The following is a 23,808-nucleotide window of genomic DNA, read 5'->3' as shown; positions in this document are numbered from 1 at the left end:
AGCGCTTGGGAGGCTGAGACATGAGGATCGCACAGGTTGGAAGCCAGCCTCAGCTACTTAGTGAGGCTCTCAGCAACTTAGTGAGACCCTGTTTCTGAATAGTGTATAAAATAGGTCTGGGAGTATAGCCTGGAGGTAGAAAAGCCCCTGAGTTCCACCCCCAGTACCACAAAAAAATAAAAAATTGATATAGAAAATGTACTAAAATGGTCAGATGAGGTGACATATGTCTGTGATCCTAATACTTGGCTGAGACAGGAGGATCACAAGTTCAAGACCAGCCTCAGCAACTTAACTCTTCAGCAACCTAGCAAAACATTGCTTCTAAAAGGGCTGGGGTAAGCCGGGCGTGGTGGTGCATGCTTGTAATCTCAGTATTTGGGAGGCTGGGACAAGAGGATCATGGTTTGTGGACAGCCTCAGCTACTGTATAGTGAGGCCCTTGCAACTCAGTGAGACCCTGTTTCAAAATAAAGAATAAAAAATAAGGCTGGGGGTGTATTCATTTCGAGTCACCCCTCCATGCCAGTCTGGTATGGAGCTGTATTTCTATCTTCCTAATAAACATCTTTAAAGCTTAAAAAAAAAAATAGGGCTGGGGACATAGCTCAAAGGCAGAAAGCTCCTGGGTGCCATCCCCATTACTGCAAAACAAAACAAAGGGACTAAGGAGCCGGGCTTGTTGGCACACACTTATAATCCCAATACTTGGGAGGCTGAGTTAGGAGGATCACAGGTTTTGTGTGTGTGTGTGTGTGGGGGGGGTGGTGGTACTAGGGGTGGAACCCAGAGGCTTACTACCTCCGGGCTATACTCCCAGATCTATTTTATATTTTATTTGGAAACAGGGTCTCACTAAGTTGCTGAGAGCCTCACTAAGTAGCTGAGGCTGGCTTCGAACCTGCGCGATCCTCCTTCTCAGCCTCCTAAGCACAGGGATTACAAGCGTGCGCCACCTCGCCTGGCAAGGAGGATCACAGGTTTAAAGCCAGCCTTGGCAATGTAGTGAGGCTCTCAGCAACCTGGTGAGACCCTGCTTTCAAATAAAGAAAATCAGGCTGAGGGTATAACTGGGAGGTAGAATGTCCCTGGGTTCAATTCCCAGTACTGCAAAAAATAAAAAATAAAAATTCTGGCATACTTTCACATCAAGTTTTGAGGAAGTTGGGCAAGCAGAATCTGGGATAACACTGAGTAACAACTTTTCAAAGGGTATAGAACTCTTACCTTTAAAATAGTTCAAGTATTTTTTTTTTGTTCCCTTGACAGCAAGAAAAACAAACAAACAATGGCTTCTTAGTCATAGGTGGACCCTTCCGACCTTGGCTTGTTTCCTCAGTGAACAGTGAGCCTTGACTCTCTCAGAGGTGGAGGGAGCAACTCACAGCAGAGTGCAGAGTCCAGGCTGGTACTCAAAGAATCCACTCGCATCCTCCTCCATAGTTAGGGACATTTTGGGACTAGGCAGAAAGGGAGGCACCTCAGTGCCCCGCCACTGCGCTCACCATGCTCCACCGGCGGCAGGTGCCTAGGGCAGCGGGAGCCTTCACACATGTGAGGGCAGAAGACTGGAGCCAGGCCGTACTTATGAGGCTGAGCCTGGAGGATCGCAGGTCAGAGGGCCTCAGCAACTTAATGAGACCCTGCTTCAAATAAAAACTAATATAGGGCAGGGAGTGTGGCTCAGAGGCAGAACACCCTGGGTTCAATCTCTAGTACCAACAAATATATTTTTTTTGTTGGTGGTGGTACTGGGGGTGGAACCCAGAGGCTTTCTACCTCCGGGCTATACTCCCATTTTATATATTTTATATATTTGGAAACAGGGTCTCACTAAGTTGCTGAGAGCCTCACTAAGTAGCTGACGCTGGCTTCGAACCTGCACGATCCTCCAGGCTCAGCCTCCCAAGCGCGGGGATTACAAGCATGCGCCACCACGCCTGGCAACAAATACTTTTTTAAAATTAAAAGGTTGGCATCACTCACTCTGGGGACTTTATCTTAGACAAAAGCCAGAAATAAAACCCTCGAGAACTTCTGTATTCAATTTCACCCTTTTACAGGGAAAGAGTTTAGAAAACAGTGGAGGAAATCCTCAACCCAATACAGTAATAACTGGAAAGCATCTGCTCAAATTCCTGTTCAACCTTTACAACACAGAAGCCATTTCATACCGTGCTTTCTAACTACAGTGCAACCACTCAACAAAGGTATAAAACTCAATTACTTTATTGATTTCTTACAATCAAATACTGCCAACTAGCATTACTTTCACTCATGCATCATTAAAAACAAAGGATATTCCCTTGTTTCAAAAGATGCATTATATAACAAAGTTAGAACTTAAAATGCACCCTGATTAATTATGTAAACTGGTAATTTTTTAAAAAAGCAAAACTAATAATTTGGTTCCTCTCTTCATAAAATGGAAATTTAAATATCTCTCCTGATAGTCTTGAGGTTATCATTATGAGTAGTGCAAAGTGTGGCACGTAGAGTTTCTAGAAAGGTGTGTGTCTTGCACACCTATTTAAACACACAAAATGTGCATAACAGAATGCTTACAGTCAATGCATGATAGAGCAGCCCCATGGGTCACTGTTATTTAGGTTTTACATTATCACTTATGGCATTATAGATTAATTATACATAACATACTTTAATACATTTTAACCCTGAAGATAAGAAAAATAATTGCTGCTTGAAAAAATTATTCCAGGTAGCCATTTGGTTTGTATCAGGAGAAAGCGAACCTCTTAAGAGTTTACTGTCTGCCACGCCAGAATCATTAACTCAAGTCGGTAAATCAGTTAAGCAAAATATTTCACAGTGACTGTTTCCCAAGCCCTGGCAGCACCTCTTCCCAGTCAGCCAGCTGGTGAAGCACAGGAGGATTTCCTCTCTATGTGGCCTTCCCTTTTTTTTTTTTCCTTTTCTGGATTAACTGTGTTACTAAGTATTTCCTCTTCGATGGGCTTCCACTTTAATTATTCATAAGTCCTTTCAGAATATCCTCAGAGAGCTCCATAAGTGGAAGTTCTGGAGATGGAAAATCCAGAGGAGGAAGGTTGGGTATTGGAATGTCCTTGGCTTTCCCAGTATTTGCTGCAAACTTCTGCCAGGTTGAAGAGGCCGCGGCAGTTTCTGAATGTGGGGGCAAGCTCCACAACTCTGACTTTTCTACAAAATCAGCGTCCACATCCAGCTCCTTATCCACTGGACCTTTTACAAGTCTGGCCTTCTCAGCCTTTAGCTGCTTGTTTTCTTTCCTCAGTCTTTCATTCTCAGCCACAAGGAACTCCACGTGCCTCTTCAAATCTGCAATTTTGGTTGCCTGCTCCTCAATGACCGTCTTGTCGTCTTTGGGGGCTTTGCTTCCCAGGCATGGCTCTGTCGGCTCGCTCTTCTGCTGAAGTAAAAACAGCAATGTGTCCGGATCCCTGTCAAAGACCCCCTGCATTTCAGGAAAGTGTTTTTCTGTGGAAGGGCTGTACTTCTGGGGAAGCAGGGGGCTCTGGCCCTCCGCGTCCTCAGCACAGGGTCTGTGAGATGTCTGGAGGTGGGGAGCCGCATCCTTGTCTGCGATCTGCTGAGCTCTCAGCCGCTCCTCGCGCTTCGCCCTTTTCCACCTCTCCTGGATGAGGAGGAGCTGCTTCATGTGGCTCTCCCTTTGCAATTCCAGTGATAAATGAGCCTGTGACACAGAAGGCACAATTTGCAGAAGTGAACACAGACAGGCTCTGGAGTAACAGTCAATATGTACTAGTGAGCCTCCTTTCAGAAGAACTCAGTAACATTTAAAATGTGGATACTATGTTTGCAATTCAATTCAAACTAAAAAAGAAAACTCCAAATAACAAGGCTTTTCTAGATAAGCTAGAGAAAGGGGCTTTTTATTAAAAATCATTCCTTCAGAAAGTCAGAGCTTTAGTCTCAATCAAAACAAGGAATCACTTTTCTGAATGTGCCTTATTCCTTTTGTAGTATTTATTTTTTTATTTTTTTGGTGGTACTGGGGTTCCTGGAAGCCCTCCTTCCTCCGGGCTACACTCCCAGACCTATTTTATATTTTTGAAACAGGGTCTCTTACTCCAGCACAGCTGGCTTCGAACCTGCGCGATCCTCCTGTCTCCGCCTCCCAAGCGCGGGGATTACAAGCGTGCACCACCACGCCCGGCCTTTCGTAGTATTTAAAATGAGAAATCTTGCTGGCCACGGTGGGCAAATGCTTGTAATCTCAGCATTTGGGATCCTGTCAGCTACTTAGTGAGGCCCTTTGCAACTCTGTGAGACCCTGTTTCAAAATAAAGAATAAAAAATAGGGCTGGGGGTGGAGCTCGAAGATAGAATGCCCTGGGTTCAATCCACAAAGAAAAAAAGAAAAAGAGAAATCTTCCCTCTTTAGATATCAATTCTACAACCCCTTATTCCAATAAATTAATAATAATAATGATAGTAATAATAAAAGGGCTGATGCTGGGCCTGGTGGCGCACACTTAAAATCTCAGTATTTGGGAGGCTGAGACAGGAGGATCGTGGTTCAAGGACAGCCTCAGCTACTTAGTGAGGCCCTTTGCAACTAAGACCCTGTTTCAAAATAAAGAATAAAATTAGGGCTGGGGGTGTAATTCGAGGTAGAATCCCCCTGAGTTCCATCCCCAGTACAGCAATCAATCAATCAATAAATAAATAAATAAATCAACAAACAAACAAATAAATGGGCTGGGTGTGTAGCTCGGAGGTAGAATGCCCTGGGTTCAATACCCAAAAGGTACAGTACTTGCTTTAACTGAACAAAGCCCTGGGTTTGATCTACACCACTCCAAAACAAGATAAAAGGCACCTCTGGACAGAGGCCTCTTTAAAACTCAGGCACAGAACATAATTTAAACTCGCTGGAAAACAAATTTTGAAGTATCCAGAATTACATATAGAAATTCAAGAAGAGACGAGTGGGAATCGCCAGATTTAAATTATTTTGTACTGGGGACTGAACCCGGGGCACTTTCCCTCCAAATTATACCCCCAGATCTTTTTTTTTTTTTTTTAGTTCTGCGAGTCTGGAGATGGAACCCAGGGGCATTCAACCTCCGAGCTACACCCTGCTCTATTTTTTCTTTTCTTTTTTTTTTGTGTGTGTGGTACTGGGTGGGGGGGGGGGTAGAACCCAGGGGCTTTTCTACTTCCAGGCTATACTCCCAGAATTATTTTATACTTTATTTGGAAACAGGGTCTCACTAAGTTGCTGAGAGCCTCACTAAGTAGCTGAGGCTGGCTTTGAACCTGTGCGATTCTTCTGTCTCAGCCCCCCAAGCATGGGGATTACAAGCCTGCGCCACCACACCCAGCACCCAGCTTATTCTTTATTTTGAATGAGGGTCTCACTGAGTTGCAAAGGGCCTAAGTAGCTGAGGTCCACGATTGCGGTCCATGAACCACATTGTCCAGTCTCAGCCTCCTGAATGCTGGGATTAAAAGCGTGCATACACACAGCTTTTTTTAAATTTTGAAACAGAGTCTTAATACATTGCTGAGGCTGACTTCCAACCTGCGATCTTCCTGTTTCACCCTCCCAAGTATTGGGATTACAGGTGTGGGCCTAAGTTATATTTAATAAGCAAAAGATCATCCGATTGGTTTCTGTTGGCCAGGTCTGTCTGCTTACTTGTGAACTAATAGTCAAATTTAAGCATATAAAACAGGAAAGGTTCTGAGCCGGGTGTGGTGGCACACGCTTGTAATCCCCGCACTTGGGAGGCTGAGACAGGAGGATTGCACAGGTTCGAAGCCAGCCTCAGATGGCTTAAGAGACCCTATTTCCAAATAAAAAATATAAAATAGGTCTGGGAGTGTAGCCCGGAGGTAGAAGGCCCCTGGGTTCCATCCCTAGGACCACCAAAAAATAAATAAACAGGAAAGGTTCTAAAATGAGTCTCTAAAAAAATATGGTGATCTGCCGGGCGTGGTGGCACACGCTTGTAATCCCAGCATTCGGGAGGCTGAGACCGGAGGATCGTGGTTCATGGACACCCTCAAGCTACTTAGTAAGGCCCGCCACAACTTAGTGAGACCTGGTTTCAAAATAAAGAATAAAAATAGGCAGGGGTGTGGCTCGGAGGTCAAATGCCCCTGGGTTCCATCCCCAGGCCCGCAAAAAAAAAAAAAAAAAAAAAGGTGATCTGAGCTCTGTAACAAGTAGAAATACAGAACTACAGCAGAAGTTCAAGTAGCTTGTTCATTTTATTTATTATTTATATTTGTGTGTATTACTAGATATTGAATCCAGTAGTGTTCTATCTCTGAGCTATACTCCCAGCCCTATTTTATTTATTTATTTTGAAGCAGGGTCTTACTAAGTTGCTGAGGGCCTTGCTAAATTGCTGAGGCTAGCCTTGAACCTGCAATCCTCCTTTCTCAGCCTTCCAAATATTGGGATTAAAGGTGAACACCATCATGTCTAGCCATTTTTTTTTTCCGGTACTGGGGATGAAACCCAGGGGCATTCTACCTTCAAGCTACACCCCAGTCCTGTTTTTCATTCTTTATCTTGAAACAGGGTCTCACTGAGTTGCAAAGGACCTCACTAAGTAGTAGCTGAGGCTGTCTGCAAACCGAGATCCTCCTTTCTCAGCCTCCCGAATCCTGGGATTACAAGCATGTGCCACCATGCCTGGCTTTGTATATATTTTTGATATAGCATTTTCAGAGAAACACAATGCTTTATTTTGTACACAGTTCAAGTCTCGACAGAAAATCTTCTAACCTTTCCAGCATATATTAAGAACATTTCTCACCTGTTCAGACTGTGTCAGCTTCATGGCTTCAGAGAGATATGCTGGCAAAAAAATAAAAAGAGGCACATTAACACATGAGTGTTATCATTTTTAAATTAACAGGTTAAAAGAATAAGTTTAATGTGTGGTGCTGGGGACTGAACCCAGGGCCTCCCACATGCTAGGCAAGCACTCTGCCACTGAGCTACCTCCCCAGCAAAGGAAGAGTTTTAGTACTCCTCATATGATGATAAAGAAAATTAGTTTTATGAGCAATTTTGCCATAGTGAATGTTTCTTTCTTTCTTTTCTTCTTTTTTTTTTTTTTTTTGGTGGTACTAGGGTTCTTGGAAACCCTTCTACCTCCAGGCTACACTCCCAGACCTATTTTATATTTTTTTAAATTTGGAAACAGTGTCTCTTAAGCCAGCAAGGCTGGCTTCGAACCTGTGCGATCCTTCTGTCTCCGCCTCCCAAGCGTGGGGATTACAAGCGTGCGCCACCACGCCCGGCTGTGAATTTTTTTTAATATGCAGTTCTAGAAACTGAACCCAGGGGCATTCTACCACTGAACTACATCCCAACCCTTTATATTTATTAACAGAGTCTCATTTAGCCAGGCATGGTGGTGCATGCTTGCAACCCCAGCATTCGGTAGGCTGAGACCCTCCAGTTCCTGGACAGCCTCAGCTACTTAGTGAGGCCCTCCACAACTTAGTGAGACCCACACACACACACACACAAAAATAAATAAATAAATAAATAAATAAATAAATAAATAAATAAATAAATAAAACAGTCTCACTTAAATTCCCCAGGCTAGCCCTGGACTTCTGATCCTCATGCTTCTGTCCCAGTGGTGGCTGGGATTTCAGAAGTGAGCCATCATGCCCGGTATAGCTGGAAATTTTTTTTTTTTGTTGTTGTTGTTGTTTTTGGTGGTACTGGGGTTCCTGGAAGCCCTTCTACCTCTGGGCTACACTCCCAAACCTATTTTATATTTTTATTTGGAAACAGAGTCTCTTAAGCCAGAGTGCTGGCTTCGAACCTGCACGATCCTCCTGTCTCCAAGCGTGGGGATTACAAGCGTGCGCCACCACACCTGGCTGGAAATTTTTTTAAAAGGATAGGATTGTTAGGTGTGATAGCATATGCCTGCAATCCCAGTACTTGGGAGGCTGAGAAAGAACACCGAAGATTCAAAAAGAGCCTCAGCAACCTAACAAGACCCTATTTCAAAACAAAAAATTCAGCGGGCCGTGGTGGCACAAGCTTATAATCCCAACATTTGGGAGGTTGAGACAGGAGGATCGTGGTTCGTGGACAGCCTCAGCTACTTAGTGAGGCCCCTTGCAACTCAGTGAGACCCTGTTTCAAAATAAAGAATAAAAAACAGGGCTGGGGGTGTAGATCGAAGTAGAAAGCCCCTGGGTTCTAAACCCCAGTACAAAAAAAAAAGACCTGGGATATAGGACACAAGTAGAATGCCTCTGTGTTCAATCCCTAGTACCACAAAAACAGCATAGGATTTTCCCAAAAAGGATGTCAGTGGTAATCAAATATAAATATTCTCTAGCCCATCTTGAAGGTTCTGTGCACAATAGCACAAACCTGTAATCCCAGTACTGGTGAAGTGGAAATAGGATGACAGTTGGAGACCAGTCTCGGGAAGATACCCTGCACAACTTAGTGAAATCCTGCTTCAAAATAAGAAGTAGAAAGACCTGGGGGTGTAGTTTGGAGACAGAATGCCTCTGGGTTCAATCCCAAGCACAACAATTAAGCTCCCTGTAGAAGGCTGGGGATATAGCTCAGTGGTAGAGTGCTTGCCTAGCATATGCCACGTCCTGAGTTGGATCACCAGCTCTGAGAAAAAACAAAAAACCTATAGACTGATAGAACCAGAATATAGGTTTAGGTTGGGAATGGTGGCGCACGCTTGTAATTCCAGTACTTGGGAGGCTGAGACAGGAGGATCGTGGTTCTTGGCCAGCCTTAGCTACTTAGTGAGGCCCTTTGCAATTTAGTGAGACCCTGTTTGAAAATAAAGAATAAAAAATAGGGCTGGAGGTGTAGTTTGGAGGTAGAATGCCCCTAGGTTCCATCCCCAGTACTGGGAAAAAAAAAAAAAAAAACCCTCTATTCTACTAGGCTGGGTGTAGTGGTGCATGCTTGTAATCTCAGGATTTGGGAGGCCCAGACAGGAAGATCAAGGTTTGTGGACAGCCTTGGCTACTTAGTGAGGCCCTTTGTAACTCAGTGAGACCTTGTTTCAAACTAAAGAATAAAAAATAGGGCTCATGGCCAGCCTCAGCTACTTAGTGAGGCCTTCCATAATTTAGTGAGACCCTGTTTCAAAATAAAGAATAAAAAATAGGGCTGGGGGTGTAGCTCAGAGGCAGAATGCCCCTAGGTTCCATCCCCAGTACCACAAAATAAATATAAAACAAATAAATAAATAAAAAACCAAAGAGGCTGGGGGGTGTATCTGGGAGGTAGAATGCCCTTAGATTCAGTCTCCAGTACCAAAAAGAGAGCCCAGGGGAGCCATGTTCACACAAGACCACCTAGGGAATCATTTCTGAGTTTAGCCATCAAAGTGTTCAGACACTGAGAGAGCTGTGGTCCAAGCAGGCAGCTACTCAAGCTGGCAGCAGACCTTGGCATTGTCCATGTGATGCTGGTTTTGCAGGCACACAGCCTGCAGGAATTATAGGGCTATGGAGGCTTCAAGGAGATTTCAGAGGAAAGCCCAGGAGGTCAGGCAGTATGTGCCACAAGCAGCCGGAGGGCGATGCGTGAAGCTGAAGGCTGAAGCTGCAATAGAGCCGCCTTGGGCTGCCCGCAAAGAGGCTGCAAGCAGCAAGCAGAGCCACCCAAGGGAGCCCCCATACGAGAACCTGTTTCAAAATAAAAATAAAAGCCGGGCGTGGTGGTGCACGCTTGTAATCCAGCATTTGGGTGGCTGAGACAGAAGGATGGTGGTTCGCAGCCAGCTTCAGCCACTTAGTGAGGCTCTTGTAACTCAGTGAGAGCCTGTTTCAAAATAAGAATAAAAAATAGGGCTGGAGTGTCACTCAGAGGTAGAATGCCCCTGGGTTCCATCACCAGTACCACAAAAATACATAAATACATAGATACATAGATAGATAGAACCAAAAAAATAAAAAAAGGTGGGGCCACTGCTAAGAGTTAGAACACTCCTAGGTTCAATCCCAACACCCTCCACACAAACACAGTTATTTTATTTTTTGTTGTTTTTGTTTTTGTTTTGTTGGTACTGGGGATGGAACCCAGGGGCCTTCTACCTCTGGGCTACACTCCCAGACCTATTTTATATTTTATTTGGAAACAGGGTCTCTTGAGCCAGCTAAGGCTGGCTTCGAACCTGCAGGATCCTCCTGTCTCAGCCTCCCAAGCGCGAGGATTACAAGTGTGCGCCACCACACCCGGCTAAACACACAGTTATTTTAAAGGGAAACAAAATCGTAAATTTGATTGCATGCTCATGGATTTTCACCAAAGATTCAAAATAGGAACAAAAGAGCCGGGCATGGTGGCATATCTGTAATCTCAGCATTCGGGAGGCTGAGAAAGGAGGATCACAGTTCAGACAGCCTCAGCTACTTAGTGATGCCCTCTGCAACTCAGTGAGACGCTGTTTGAAAATAAAGAATAAAAATAGGGCTGGAGCTGGGCGTGGTGGCTTGTAATCCCCACTCTTGGAAGGCGGAGACAGGAGGATCACACAGGTTCAAAGCCAGCCTCAAGCCAGCCTTGCTGGCCTAAGAGACCCCTTTTCCAAATAAAATATAAAATAGGCGTAGGAGTGTAGCCCAGAGGTAGAAGAGTTCCATCCCTAGTACCATTAAAAAAAAAAAAAAAAATGGGACTGGAGGTGTAGCTGGAGGTAGGATGCCCCTGGGTTCTACCCCTAGTACCATTAAAAAAAAAAAAAAAACTACTCAAAATAGGAACAAATGCCCACCAAGACAGAATTTTTTTTTAAAGTGTATCTATCTCAGAATAAAATAAAAAATTCTGGTTATGCTGCTTCCTCCAATTATGACATAAGGCTACCATCTAGTTGTCTATTTTTGTATACTACCTTTGAGCTACATCTGCAGTCCCTTTTATTCTTGGTTTGAATCAGTCTAAATTGGTTATGGTCTAAAATGCTCAGAATGGCCTCAAACCTGCCATTCCTGTCTCACCTCCCAAGTGCTGGGGTTAAAGGCACCCACCACCATGCTTGAATACTACATTTTTAGTCTCGGAATCTTCTCTGATCCTTGACAGCTGGACAAAGGCCTTGTCTGGTCCCATGTTTGCTCACTTCAGGCTCTCTCTCAAGTCTTCCTCTCAGATTGACCTTTCCCTGCCACATCTAAATGATTTCAAATAAGTTCCTTCTTAAAACGTGTGTTAAATCCTAGATAAAAGTCAATTTTGAAGCCAGGTGTGGTAGCAAACACTTGTAATCCCAGGACTTGGGAAGCTAAGACAGGATGATCATAGATTTGAGGCCAGCCTCAGTTACTTAGTGAGTAAGAGCCCATTTTGAAATAAAGAATAGGCCAGGAAGCCAGGCGTGGTGGCGCGCATGCTTGTAATCCCAGCATTCGAAGGCTGAGACTGGAGGATCACGGTTCGCAGACAGTCTCAGCTACTTAGTGAGGCCCCCTGCAATTTAGTGAGACCCTGTTTCAAATTTAAAAAGAATAAAAAATAGGGCAGGGGGTGTAGCTCAGAGGTTGAACACCCCCTGGGTTCCATCCTCAGACCCGCAAAAAAAAAAAAAAAAAAAAAAAAGAATAGGCCAGACATGGTGGCACAGGCTTGTAATCCCAGCATTTGGGAGGTTGAGAGAGGAGGCTCACAGAATAACAAATTCAAGGCCAGCCTCAGCAACTTAAAGAGACCCTGTTCAAAACAAAAAATAAATTAAAAGGGCTAGGTGTGTAGTTCAAAGGTGTAATGCCCTAGAGTTCAATCTCCAGTACCAAAAATACAGGAGAAATATTACTTGGCAAATTTTGTTTTTGTTGTACATATGGTACTAGAGATTGAATCCAGAGGCATTCTACCCCTGAGCTATACCCCCGCTTGTTTGTTTTGTTTTCTCTTTTGTTTTTGTTTGGAAACAGTCTTGCTAGGCTTCTCAGAGTCTCACTAAATTCTCAGGCTGTCTTTGAACCTGCAATTTTCCTATTTCAATTTCATAGCTACAGGCATTATAGGCATGCACCACTACGCCCAGCTACTAGTTAACAAGTTTAATGTTGTACAAAGACCCCATAAGACTCACCACAAAAACTGTACACAAAGACTTAGGAAGCTGGGAGTGATGGTGATCGCTTGTAATATTAGTACTTGGGAGGCTGAGTCAGGAGGATTGCAGGTTGCAGCAAGCTCTTAGGCCCTCCACAACATAGTGAGACCCTGTTTCAAAATAAAGAATAAAAAATAGGACTCAGAGGTAGAATACCCCTGGGTTCAATCCCCAGTACCATCAAAAAAAAAAAAAAAAAAAAAGAAAAGAAAAAAAGAAAAAAAAAGATTAGAGGTATGTACTACCTTCCCAGTCCTGCAACAGATACATGGGGTAAGCGTCCCTGATAAAAACATACTTTAAATATTTTTTTTCTCAAGCCAGATATAGTGGCACAGGCTTATAATCCCAGTACTTGGGAGAATGAGACTAGAAAACAGTGGGTTCAAGGACAGCCCCAGCAAATAGGGCTGAGGGTGTAGCTCGAGATTAGAATGTCTGAGTTCAATCCCCAGAACTACAAAACATATATATATACACATATATACATATACATAAGTATACATGTGTGTGTGTGTATATATATATATATAAAATTTTCCTCTGAAAATTACTAAATTACAGGCAAAAATTACTGAAGTATGAGGACTTAATTCAAACCAGTTTGTATTTCAGTAATAAAATGAGAGGGGAAGACTGCCAAGAGAGAACGTGAGTTTCATCAAATGGAAAGTAAATTGCCTTCTAACAGAAAGATTAAAGGGTTTTCTTTAAGAAAGGTGACCTACACATTACTTTGGATTCAACATAAGTAAAATACTCCCAGGTGGGCGTGGTAGCACACACTTATAATCCCAGCACTTGGGAGGCTAAAACAGGAGAATCTTGGTTCATGGACAGCCTCAGCTACTGAAGTGAGGCGCTTTACAACTCAGTGAGACCCTGTTTCAAAATAAAGAATAAAAAATAGGGCTGGGGGTGTAGCTCGGAGGTATAATGCCCCTGGGTTCTATCCCCAGTATCAGAAAAAAAATACTCCCACCCCAAAAAGTTTGTTACTCAGCCAACAGACACTGGTCTATGTAAAATATGTCCCTCAAAATCTTTTTTTTTTTTTTTTTTGCAGGTCTGGGGATGGAACCCAGAGGCATTTGACCTCCAAGCTACACCCCTGCCCTATTTTTTTATTCTTTATTTTCAAACAGGGTCTCACTGAGTTGCAGAGGGCCTAAGTATCTGAGGCTGTCTGTGAACCATGATCCTCCGGTCCCAGTCTCCTGAATGCTGGGATTACAAGGGTGTGCCACCACGCCCAGCTCAAAATCTATTTCTAGCCGGGTGTGGTGGCGCACGCTTGTAATCCCCACGCTTGGGAGGCAGAGACAGGAGGATCGCACAGGTTCGAAGCCAGCCGCGCACGCTGGCTTAGGAGACCCTGTTTCCAAATAAAAATGTAAAAATAGGTCTGGGAGTGTAGCCCGGAGGTAGAAGGGCTTCCAGGAACCCCAGTACCACAAAAAAAAATAAATAAATAAATAAATAAATCTATTTCTAAGTTCAAAACATGCAAGGCGCTTGACTAACTTGAGTAAACTTAAGTTACCATTCCTATAATTCTAGCACTTGGGAGGCTAAGATAGGAGAATCACAGGTTCAAGGCTAGCCTCAGCAAGACCCTGTTTCAAAATAATCATAATAAGCCAGGCGTGGTGGTGCACGCTTGAAATCCGTGGTGGTGTACGCTTGAAATCCCAGTACTTGGAAGAAATATCTAAGCAGAAGGATCTCAGGTTTGAAGTCAGCCTCAGCAACTTAATAAGGTTTTCAGCAACTTAGTAAGACTCTGTTTCTAAATAGGTCTGGGGGTGTAGCCTGGAGGTAGAAGGCCCCTGGGTTCCATTCCCAGTACCACATAACACACACACACACACACACACACACACACACACACACACACACACACAGACACACACACACACACACACACACACACACACACACACACACAATAACAATAAGAGCTGGGGCAGAACTCAGAGGTACAATCCCCAGTATCCCCCCCAAAAATTAGGTCTCTGAAAACAGTAATTCATATTCTCATATTCATTCATTCTCATTCTCTCATTTTTTCTGGTGGGTGCTAGGGATTGAACCCAGGGCTTGAACTACATCTTCAGCCCCAAAAGCCAACAATCTAAATCTCATACCTAAATGAAAACTATCATCAGCATGTTACTAGTTATACATACAGAAATAAAATAATTTGCCGGGTACAGTAGCACACACCTACAATCCCAGTACTTAAGAAACTAAGACAGGATTATAGGATCAAGGCCAGCTTCCCCAAGATAGTGAGGTCCTCAGCAACTTAAGGAGACCCTGTTTCAAAACAAAAAATAAAACATGTCTAAGAAAGCAGGCATGGTGGTGCACACCTGAAATCCCAGTAGTTGAGAGGCTGATACAGGGCATCACAGGTGTGAGGTCAGCCTCAACTAGTGACTCTCAGCGGTTGCTTCAAAACCCTGCATATGCGGGGCAATAAGCATCGTTACTTATGCCTATAGTTCTAAATCAAGTGGTAAGAGATACTGAAGGAAAGAATACACTTTCACTTCTACAATTGGTAGTTCTTAAAAAAAAAAAAGAAAACACTCACCTGCAGCCTTTTTGTGACAAGAAATAGCCTCTTCGTATTTTCCTGAGGCTAATAAACGGTCTGCTTGTCTGCTCTGTTGATGAGCCTAGAAGACAAACATTCTCAAATCCATCTGCATTATAAAATGAGCCGTAACTTTAAGAGAGAAAACAAGGGGCTCTGGGGATGTGGCTTAGCAGTAGACCCGCTTAGTGCAAGGGTCTGGCTTTCATCACTACCCCTATACACATACCAGAAAAAGAAACAAAAACCTTCTAACAAGATAAATGATGCTATTTGTCTCCACACATCAAACCATTATTACACCTATTTCTGTATGGGGGTGGGGGTTGTAATAAGAGCCTAGAACTATAGTACCTGGAAAGAACTGGCAAGTTTTCTCAGCTCTACCAATAAACCCTTTCCCAATTATTACCAAGCACTTAACTTCTTCAATAACCCACATTTTCCCATTCTTCAGAGGTTAACCAAGAGCTACAATTATAGTGTTACTCAAAGTGCATATTTTCTTGATTTTTAACAAGTTTCTTTCAATATAATAGTTATTTCATAGACACTTTCACTAGCCTGCCAAGTTTTAAAACTATAACCAGGAAATCAGTTATCACATGATAAAATCTAAGCATGTTTTTTTAGCTTTTCAACATTAAAGTTAGTATTTGTTTTGGAAAAAATATGTGCACTGTACAGCTAAGGGATTATAATGCCAATATTTAGTATTACAGTAGAGCTATTTTTTCAGGTAAGACTCACCAAAAGAACAAGGTAAACAAATTTGTGTGTGTGTGTGTGTGTGTGTGGTACTGGGGGTGGAACCCAGGGGCTTTTTCTACCTCCGGGCTATACTCCTAGACCTATTTAACACTTTATTTGGAAACAGGGTCTCACTGAGTTGCTGAGAGCCTAAGTAGCTGAGGCTGGCTTGGAACTTATGGGATTACAAGCATGCCCCACCACGCCCAGCTCAAACTCAGAAGTTCTAAAAGCAAATAATTTCAGTTTCCCTGAATGTAATGGTAAATAGATTCAATGAGCAGTACTAGCTTCTCACATATGTGCTATACTTAGAAGCCAAGGATGTAGCTCAGTGGCAGAACACTTGCCTAGTAGCAAGAGGCCTTCCTTGGATTAGACCATAAAAAACAAACACTGCTGCTACCACCACCAGTTTTCAAACAAACTTTAATAGACACTAATATGTTCTCATTACAAGTCTGTGAATGTGTTTCCCTCTTTTAAATAGGGGGCCCAATAGAATGCTAATTTACATAAGATAGTAATATTTAGGTGGCAAGGAGAAAGGCCATAGATAAAGTCTTCTAATCAGTGTAATATTTTCCTAACAAACTCACAAGTGATTTGGCAAAGTTTCTTTAAAAGAGTTGAAAACCAGGTATGCTAGAACAGGCACACCTGTAGTCCCAAGTACCTGGAAAGATTGCTTGAGCCTAGGAATTTGATGCCAGCCTTGAAACTTACTGGGAGACTGATCAAAAAATATAAAGGAAGCACAGTGTGGTGGCACACACTTGTAATCCCAGAATTTGGAGGGCTGAGACAGGAGGATCACAGCTTGAGGACAGCCTCAGCTACTACTTAATAAGACCCTGTTTCAAAATAAAGAATAAAAAATAGAGCTGGGGATGTAGCCTGAAGGTAGAATGCCTCTGGGTTCCATTCCAGTACCGGAAAAAAAAAAAAGATTGAGAGCCAGGCACAGGGGCACAGTTGTAATCCCAGGTTTTGGAAGCAGAGACAGACGGATTGAGATTAGCGGACAATCTTGGTTACTCAGATCCTTTGCAATTTAGTGAGGCTGTTTCAAAATAAAAAGTAAAATAGGGCTAGGGCTGTGGCTCAGAGAGCCACAGTTCAATCTCCAGTGCCAATAAATTTAAAAAAGCACTCAAACCCATATATGTTGTCATTTTGTAATTTCTCATTATGAACCACAATGATAGCAGAAGAATTAATGATACATTAATAAAGACCAACACTGCCCGGCATGATGCTGCATGCTTGTAATCCCAGCATTTGGGAGGCTAATACCGGAGAATTACGGTTCCCAGACAGCGTCGGCTACTTAGCAAGGCCCCTGCAACTTAGTGAGACTGTTTCAAAATAAATTAAAAATAGGGCAGGGGGTGTAGCTTGGAGGTTGAATGCCCCTGGGTTCCATACCCAGACCCACAAAATATAAAAATAAAATAAAATGAAGATCAACAATGCCAGCCAGGCATGGTGACACATGCTTACAATCCCAGCACTTGGGAGGCTCAGAGATTCACAGACAGCCTCAGCTACTACTCAGTGAGGCCCTTTGCAACTCAGTGAGATCCTGTTTCAAAATAAAGAATAAAAGCCGGGTATGATGACGCACGCTTGTAATCCCCGCGCTTGGGAGGCTGAGACAGGAGGATCGCACAGGTTTGAAGCCAGCCTCAGCTACTGAGTGAGGCTCTCAGCAACTTAGTGAAACCCTGTTTCCAAATAAAATATAAAAAAGGTCTGGGAGTATAGCCCGAAGGTAGAAAGCCTCTGGGTTTCACCCTCAGTACCACACACACACACAAAAAAAAAAAAAAAAAAAAAAAGAATAAAAAACAGGACAGAGGTGTAGCTCGGAGGCAGAATGTCCCTAGGTTCCATCTCAAAAAAAAAAAAATCAACATTCATTTAGACTCTTGTTTCCAAATCCCACTATCATAATTTACCCTGCATTTGAATACCTTCATCTGTAAAATGTGGAAGAATAGCTCATATTAGCTATTAGAGGACAAGATAAGTAACATATGTAGTGTCTGATGCCAACTCCCATCACTTAGTAACTGCTGGATATGGTTTAGTGCTCCATTTCTCATCCTCAATGAAAAATAGGACATATTTTCAGGGCAAAAAAGAAGATATTCACTGAACATGGGAGGCTGAGATAAGAGGAGCAAAGGTTCGAAGCCAGCCTCAGCAACTTAGTGAGACTCTTGGCAACTTAGCAAGACCCTGTTTCCAAATAAAATATAAAACAGGTCTGGGGGTGTAGCCTAGAGATAAGATAGCCCCTGGGTTCCACCCCCAATACCCCCCCACACACAAAGGTATTCAGATGGCCTTTCTACCTTACCACATATAATTAATATGAGATAGTTAAAAAGAATCCACATATGTCTAAGAGTATTCCTTAGATGATGATGATTCCTTTTCTTGGATGATAAGTTTAATAGCAAGAAGATTCCCTGACCACCCCATGTGAAGTGAGAATTGACCATTCCAGAGTGAAGCTCAGTTACTCAACAAACATTCCTAGCAGTCTTAAGGCCATAGAAAACAAGTGTTGCAGCCAGGCGTGGTGGCACACACTTGTAATCCCAGTATTTGGGAGGCTATGACAGGAGGATCCAGGTTCATAGTCAGCCTCAGCTACTTAGTGAGGCCCTTTGCAAGTCAGTGAGACCCTCTTTCATAATAAAGAATAAAGGCTGGGCGTGGTGGCGCACGCTTACAATCCCAGTTTATAATCCCAGCATTCGGGAGGCTGAGACCTGGAGGATCGCAGTTCGCAGACAGCCTCAGCAACTTAGTGAGGCCCTCTGCAACTCAGTGAGACCCAGTTTCAAAATAAAGAATAAAAAATAGGGCAGGACCACAAAAAAAGAGTGTAGCTCGGAGGTCGAATGCCCCTGGGTTCCATCCCCAGACCCGCAAAAAAAAAAAAAAAAAAAAAGATTAAAAAAAAAAATAGGTCTGGGAGTGTCGCTTGGAGGTAGAATGCCCCTGGATTCCATCCCTGGTACTGAAAAAATAAATAAATAAAGTTGTGATACTTGCTATCAGCTCACACTATCAAAATTATTATTTGTGTGGGGGGGTCTGTGAATGGAACCCAGGGGCATTCTACCTCTGAGCCACATTCCCTGCGCTATTTTTTAAATTATTATTCTTTATTTTTGAAACAGGGTCTAAGCTGTCCATGAACTGCAATCCTCTGGTTTTAGCCTCCTGAATGCTGGGATTACAAGCGTGCACCACGATGCTCCGATGCTCCGCTACACTATCAAAATTAAATAGAATGAAGCCGGGCGTGGTGGCGCACACTTATAGTCCCAGCGCTTGGGAGGCTGAGACAGGAGGATCGCATAGGTTCGAGGCCAACCTCAGCTACTGAGTGAGGCTTTCAGCAACTTCTAAATAAAGTATAAAATAGGTCTGGGAGTATAGCCCGGAGGTAGAAAAGCCCCTGAGTTCCACCCCCAGGACCACAAAAAGGAAAAAAAAAATTTTAAATGGAATGAAATACCGAATTATAGACTAAAGATTGTTATTATAAAATTTCATATTAAAAATTGACAAGCCGAGCATGGTGGCACATGCTGTGCTTGGGAGGCGGAGACAGGAGGAGCTCGCTGGTTCAAAGCCAGCCTTGCTGGATTAAGAGACCCTGTTTCCAAATAAAAATATAAAATAGGTCTGGGAGTATAACCTGGAGGTAGAAGGATTTCCAGGAACCCCAGTACCACCAAAAAAAAAAAAAAAAAAAAAGACAAAACAGCATGGCGACGCACCCTTGTAATCCTCCTAGCGCTTGAGAGGCTGTGTGACAGGAGGATCACACTGGTTCAAAGCCAGTCTCAGCTACTTAGTGAGGCTATCAGCAAGTAAGACCCTGTTTCCAAATAAAATATATAATGGGTCTGGGAATATATCCCTGGAGGTAGAAAAGCCCCCCAGGCTGCACCCCTAGCACCACCAAATAAATAAATAAATAAATATTAAAAAATTAAAATTGACCAAAAAAAGAAAAAAAGGCAAATGAAACAAACATTCAAAGTTGAAAGACTAAGCTGGGCGTGGTGGCACACATTTGTAATCCCCGCATTTGGGAGGCTGAGACAGGAGGACCAAAGTTCGAGGACAGACTCAGCTACTTAGTGAGGCCCTTTGCAACTCAGTAAAACTATTTCAAAACAAAGAAAAAAAAGTCCCTGGGGGGTGTAGCTGGGAGGTTGCCCCTGGGTTCAATCCCAGGTACCAAGGGGGGGGGGGGGAGTTGAAAGACTAAGCCCAGTGTGGTAGCAAATCCCTCTAATCTCAGTACTTGGGAGGCTGAGATCAGTGGACTGCAGGTTCAAGGCCAACCTCATTAAGTTAGTGAGTTCCTCCATAACTTAGCCAAATTTCTGACACTTGTCACATATATTTTATGGCTAAACTCTGCTAGCTCTCAAAATTATTTTCAAACTTCTTCTATCAACAGATACTACCACTGTAGCCATTATACTAATTTTCCGTCAACTGGTGATTGTGTGCTATATCTACACTGTTACCCACTTTGTCTCATATCCCACAGCACACTTGTGGAGCAGTTGGCTAGGATTATGTTGGAGCCTGCAGCCAAATAAACTGAAGCTAACTGGAACTGAACCAATGGTCATTTTGCAAGGGCGCTTGAACTTTGAAGCACTTTGTAAACGCTGGTTATTTCTAATAATACTCCTGTGAAGTTTCAGTATTGAGTCACCTATGCTTCACTGCAAACTACATGTCACTGTAAAAACAAGAAAGGTGCAAGATGTTTCCCTGACTTTAAAAATCTCACTATTGTTCTTAAGTGTAAATGACTATTCCAAATGGGGGCAGGGCCCAACTTAATAAAACTGGGAGAATTTCCTCAGAACAGATAACTGGGCACCAGTGGCTTGGAACCAGAGCTCTGGGGCACAGTTTCTTTTAAGCTTTAAAGCTCAACAAAAGCAGGGCTTGGTGGCCCATTCTTGTAATCCAAGTACTTGGGAGGCTGAGACAGAAGGATCGCAGGTTCACCACCAACCTAGTGAAAACCTGTTTCAAAATTAAAAAAAAAAAAAGTTAAAAGTTCAACATACCCAACTTTTATCCTATAAGTGAGATGTTAAAGGCTTATGGCATAATCGTAAGTTGACTCTAACACTTGTATGAGGTACAGTTTTAAATGTTTTACTCCTGACAGTGAACCCAAAACAGAGAGAGGTCAAGTAATTTGTCCTACGCCACGCAGCTATTAAGTGACTAAGCAAGAAATTAAACTCAAGTAGTCTGGCTTCAGAGTCTATACAATGAGATTCTATATTGTTTCTCTATTTAGTTTGAAGCTATTCAGGGCCCCTCCAAGACAGGTGAGAGTTCCAGTGCGAGAAATAAACCCTTCATAGTCATTTTTCCCAGTCCCACATCGCAAACAGACTGCAAACCTGTTAAGGATTCTTCCTGTCTGCAACCATAAGCAATGACTTTTGTACCCAAAATATGTACCCTGCAGGGAACAAAAGATGCAGTGGCGAGTACGGACAGAACTCTGGGTTTCTCAATGCCTGAAAACATAATCATGGACTAAGCTACCAATACTTTTTCTGAGAACGGCAAAACTTTTTTGGACTTTTATGACGCCTAAAGTGATGAAACTGAGCTTAAAAATAAGATCGGCCCTGCCCCTCACCCCCAGCTGTCTCTATTCGTGGAGAAAGGAGACTGTTAATGCATCTGGATGTATGCAACACATGGGTGAGGAGAAAAATAGGAACGAGGGGATACAACTCCATCTCTCCAAAGTTGAAACCTGACACTGGGACCCCTGTGTTAGGACTTACAACCAGCATTACACACCATCTCTGCCCTGGCGGCTCCAGCGCCTCCCAGCCTCAGGAAGGCGTTTACGTGGCGCTTGGAGGCAGTTCCCCTGGCCGGCGTGGAGCCCGCAGCCGGGTGGGCGGCAGGCCCCCGGCGCACAGCCCTGCGGCAGGGGGCGCCTGGACGCGGCGGGAGCTTCCCGGGGATCCCCGTGGAGGGCAAAGTCTGGGGGGGCTGGCCCTGAGCCGCGGTGGAGTCAGGGCCTGCCTGTGCCCCTCAGCCTCTGCGACAGCCCCGTCAAAGCCGCCTCCCGGGACGCGACCCGGCGTCCGAGGCAGAGGCGCCCCGGGCGCTCGCCATCCTCTGCGGGCCACTCACCAGGTTGAGGGGTCCTTCCATTACTTCCATAGACCCCGGGGTAAGCGGCGGCCTGAGGAAGGGGAGCGGCGGCCCCGAGGCACATGGAGGGGAGAACGGGGACGCGACGCGGCGGCGGAGACGGCGACCCCTCTCCGCGCCCGGGCAGACTGCGGTGGGCGCAGAGGAGCAACAACCGCGCCACTTCCTCCTCCGGCGCCGCGCCGCGGGCCCGCCCCCCGCGCCGCCGCCGCGACCACGCACGGCGTCGTGACGTCACGCGCAGGCGGCTTCAAGGTGGGGTGAGGACGAGAAGTGGGCGGGGCTCTGGGAAGGCGGGGCTCCAGCTGGCGTAGGCCTCTGGGGGACCAGGCGCGCAGTCTTTACTCTCGCGAGAGGCGTGTTTTGAGCGTGCGGTCAGCTCTGACGTCAGTCAGAAGGTGTGGCCTATTGATACCCTAAGATGCTTATCTCTAGTGTTTGCTTCTCTCATTTCCTTAGTCGGCCTTGGTCCAAATTCACATTATTTAACTATGTCCTCTCTTCCTCTCCTGTTCCCACCTGTAAGCTTTAATCTTGGACCCGATTATTTTTTTCAGAAAGCAGATTTGAGCAGAATTAAACCATGCACTAGAGTTGACCACTTTGGGAGAAATTGTGAGTGGGGTCTCTGCCCCTGGGTTGCTCACAAACTAATAAAATAATATGGGTCACCAGCAGGTATGGTGGCACACACCTGCAATCCTATTACTTGGGAGGCTGAGACAAGAAGATCACAGATTCGAGGACAGCCTTAGTAATTAAGCAAAATAGTGCATAAAAAAAATTGTTGGGTGTGGTGGCGCACGCTTGTAATCCCTGCTCTTGAGAGGCTGAGACAGGAGGAGCGCACAGGTTCGAAGCCAGCCTCAGCTACTTAGTGAGGCCCTTTGCAACTCAGTGAGACCCCATTTCAAAATAAAGAATGAAAAATAGGACTGATTGTGTAGCTCTGAGGTAGAATGCCCCTGGGTTCTATCCCCAGTACCCCCAAAAAAGTGAAATCCAGAACCCCACCCGCCCCCTCATGGGGGAATCTAAAGAACTGAAAAAACCTGGCAAAGATTCTCTTGCCCAGATGTTCTCCACCTCACTTTCCTAAATATACCTTGGTCTTTTTCTTTTCTTCCACGTAAGCCAAGAACCTTACAGAATTGTCCATGTTTTTCCATGAGAGTAACAATAAGACAAAGAAGGTCAGTCAAACTGAGTATCACCTTTGTTAGGGTTTGAGATGATATGGTTTTGGGGAAATTGTCCCCAAGGACCTCTGTTAGGGTTCCAGACACAATTTCCCTCAAAACACACAAAAAACCAAAAACAGAAAAACCATGGTTCTTGTCCTGAGCTAAGGATAAATACACATTAGCCCGGACTCTTGCTGAAGATTTAAAGAAGTTTATTAAAAAGATAGAAATACAGAAGACAGTTAAAACCCCATGCCATTCAGAAATGGCATGGGGTGGGGGGCAATTAGAGCGAATTCACCAAAGGGACCACACGTGGACCTGGCTTTTTTTTTTTAATACACATGACCTCCATCTTGTTCACGTAATTCTGACATAGTAAAAACCCTGTAAGGTTCCTCCCCTTATTTCCCTGCCAAGGTGGAGCCCAGCTGTCCTTTCTGCCTAGGTCTCTTTTCATGAAGGTAATGATCAAACCTTCCAGCGGCCCAGGAGGACCACAGGTTTAAAGCCAGCCTCAACAACTTAGCGGATATCTTGGCAACTTAGTAAGAATCTGTCTCCAATTTTAAAATAAAATAGGTTTGGGGGGGTAGCTTGGAAGCAGAAGGTCCCTGGGTTAAATCCCCAGCACTACATTCACACACAAAAAAATTCGTTTTCAAACTACTCCTTATCCAGTCACAAGATCATCAGAAGTTAAAAATGAAAAGGAGAGAAAAGAAAAAGGCTACAGAAGCCTAGAAGGCAACAGACCAATCTCATTTGCTCATAGAAGCTTCAGGTACAGTCCCACCATAAAGGATTTTAACAAGTCAGGCCTGGTGGTGCACGCTTGTAATCCCAGCATTTGGAGGGTGAGACAGAAGGATTGCGGTTTGCAGACAGCCTCAGCTACTTACTGAGGCCCTCCGCAACTTAGGGA

At 44.1% G+C, this 23,808-nt stretch overlaps 1 protein-coding gene across 2 annotated transcripts; it reads right to left on the bottom strand.

The window, feature by feature from the left end:
- Positions 1-2,983: 2,983 nt before the first annotated feature.
- NRBF2 (nuclear receptor binding factor 2) lies at positions 2,984-21,763 on the bottom strand (the record flags this gene model as incomplete). 2 transcript variants are annotated; one of them, XM_080694940.1, is made up of 4 exons in its annotated part: positions 2,984-3,694; positions 6,795-6,835; positions 14,704-14,788; positions 21,679-21,708. In XM_080694940.1, the coding sequence occupies 4 exons, from the start codon at positions 21,706-21,708 to the stop codon at positions 2,984-2,986; spliced, it is 867 nt and encodes a 288-aa protein (XP_080551066.1). The 2 variants fall into 2 exon arrangements, with proteins under 2 accessions (XP_080551066.1, XP_080551067.1); XM_080694941.1 differs by lacking the exon at positions 14,704-14,788 and having other exon boundaries at positions 21,679-21,763.
- Between the last annotated feature and the right edge of the window lie 2,045 nt (positions 21,764-23,808).

This window comes from Muscardinus avellanarius (assembly GCF_963383645.1).
Source record: "Muscardinus avellanarius genome assembly, chromosome: 4".
Classification (NCBI taxonomy): Eukaryota; Metazoa; Chordata; class Mammalia; order Rodentia; family Gliridae; genus Muscardinus; species Muscardinus avellanarius.
This window is presented reverse-complemented; position numbering and strand designations above follow the sequence as displayed.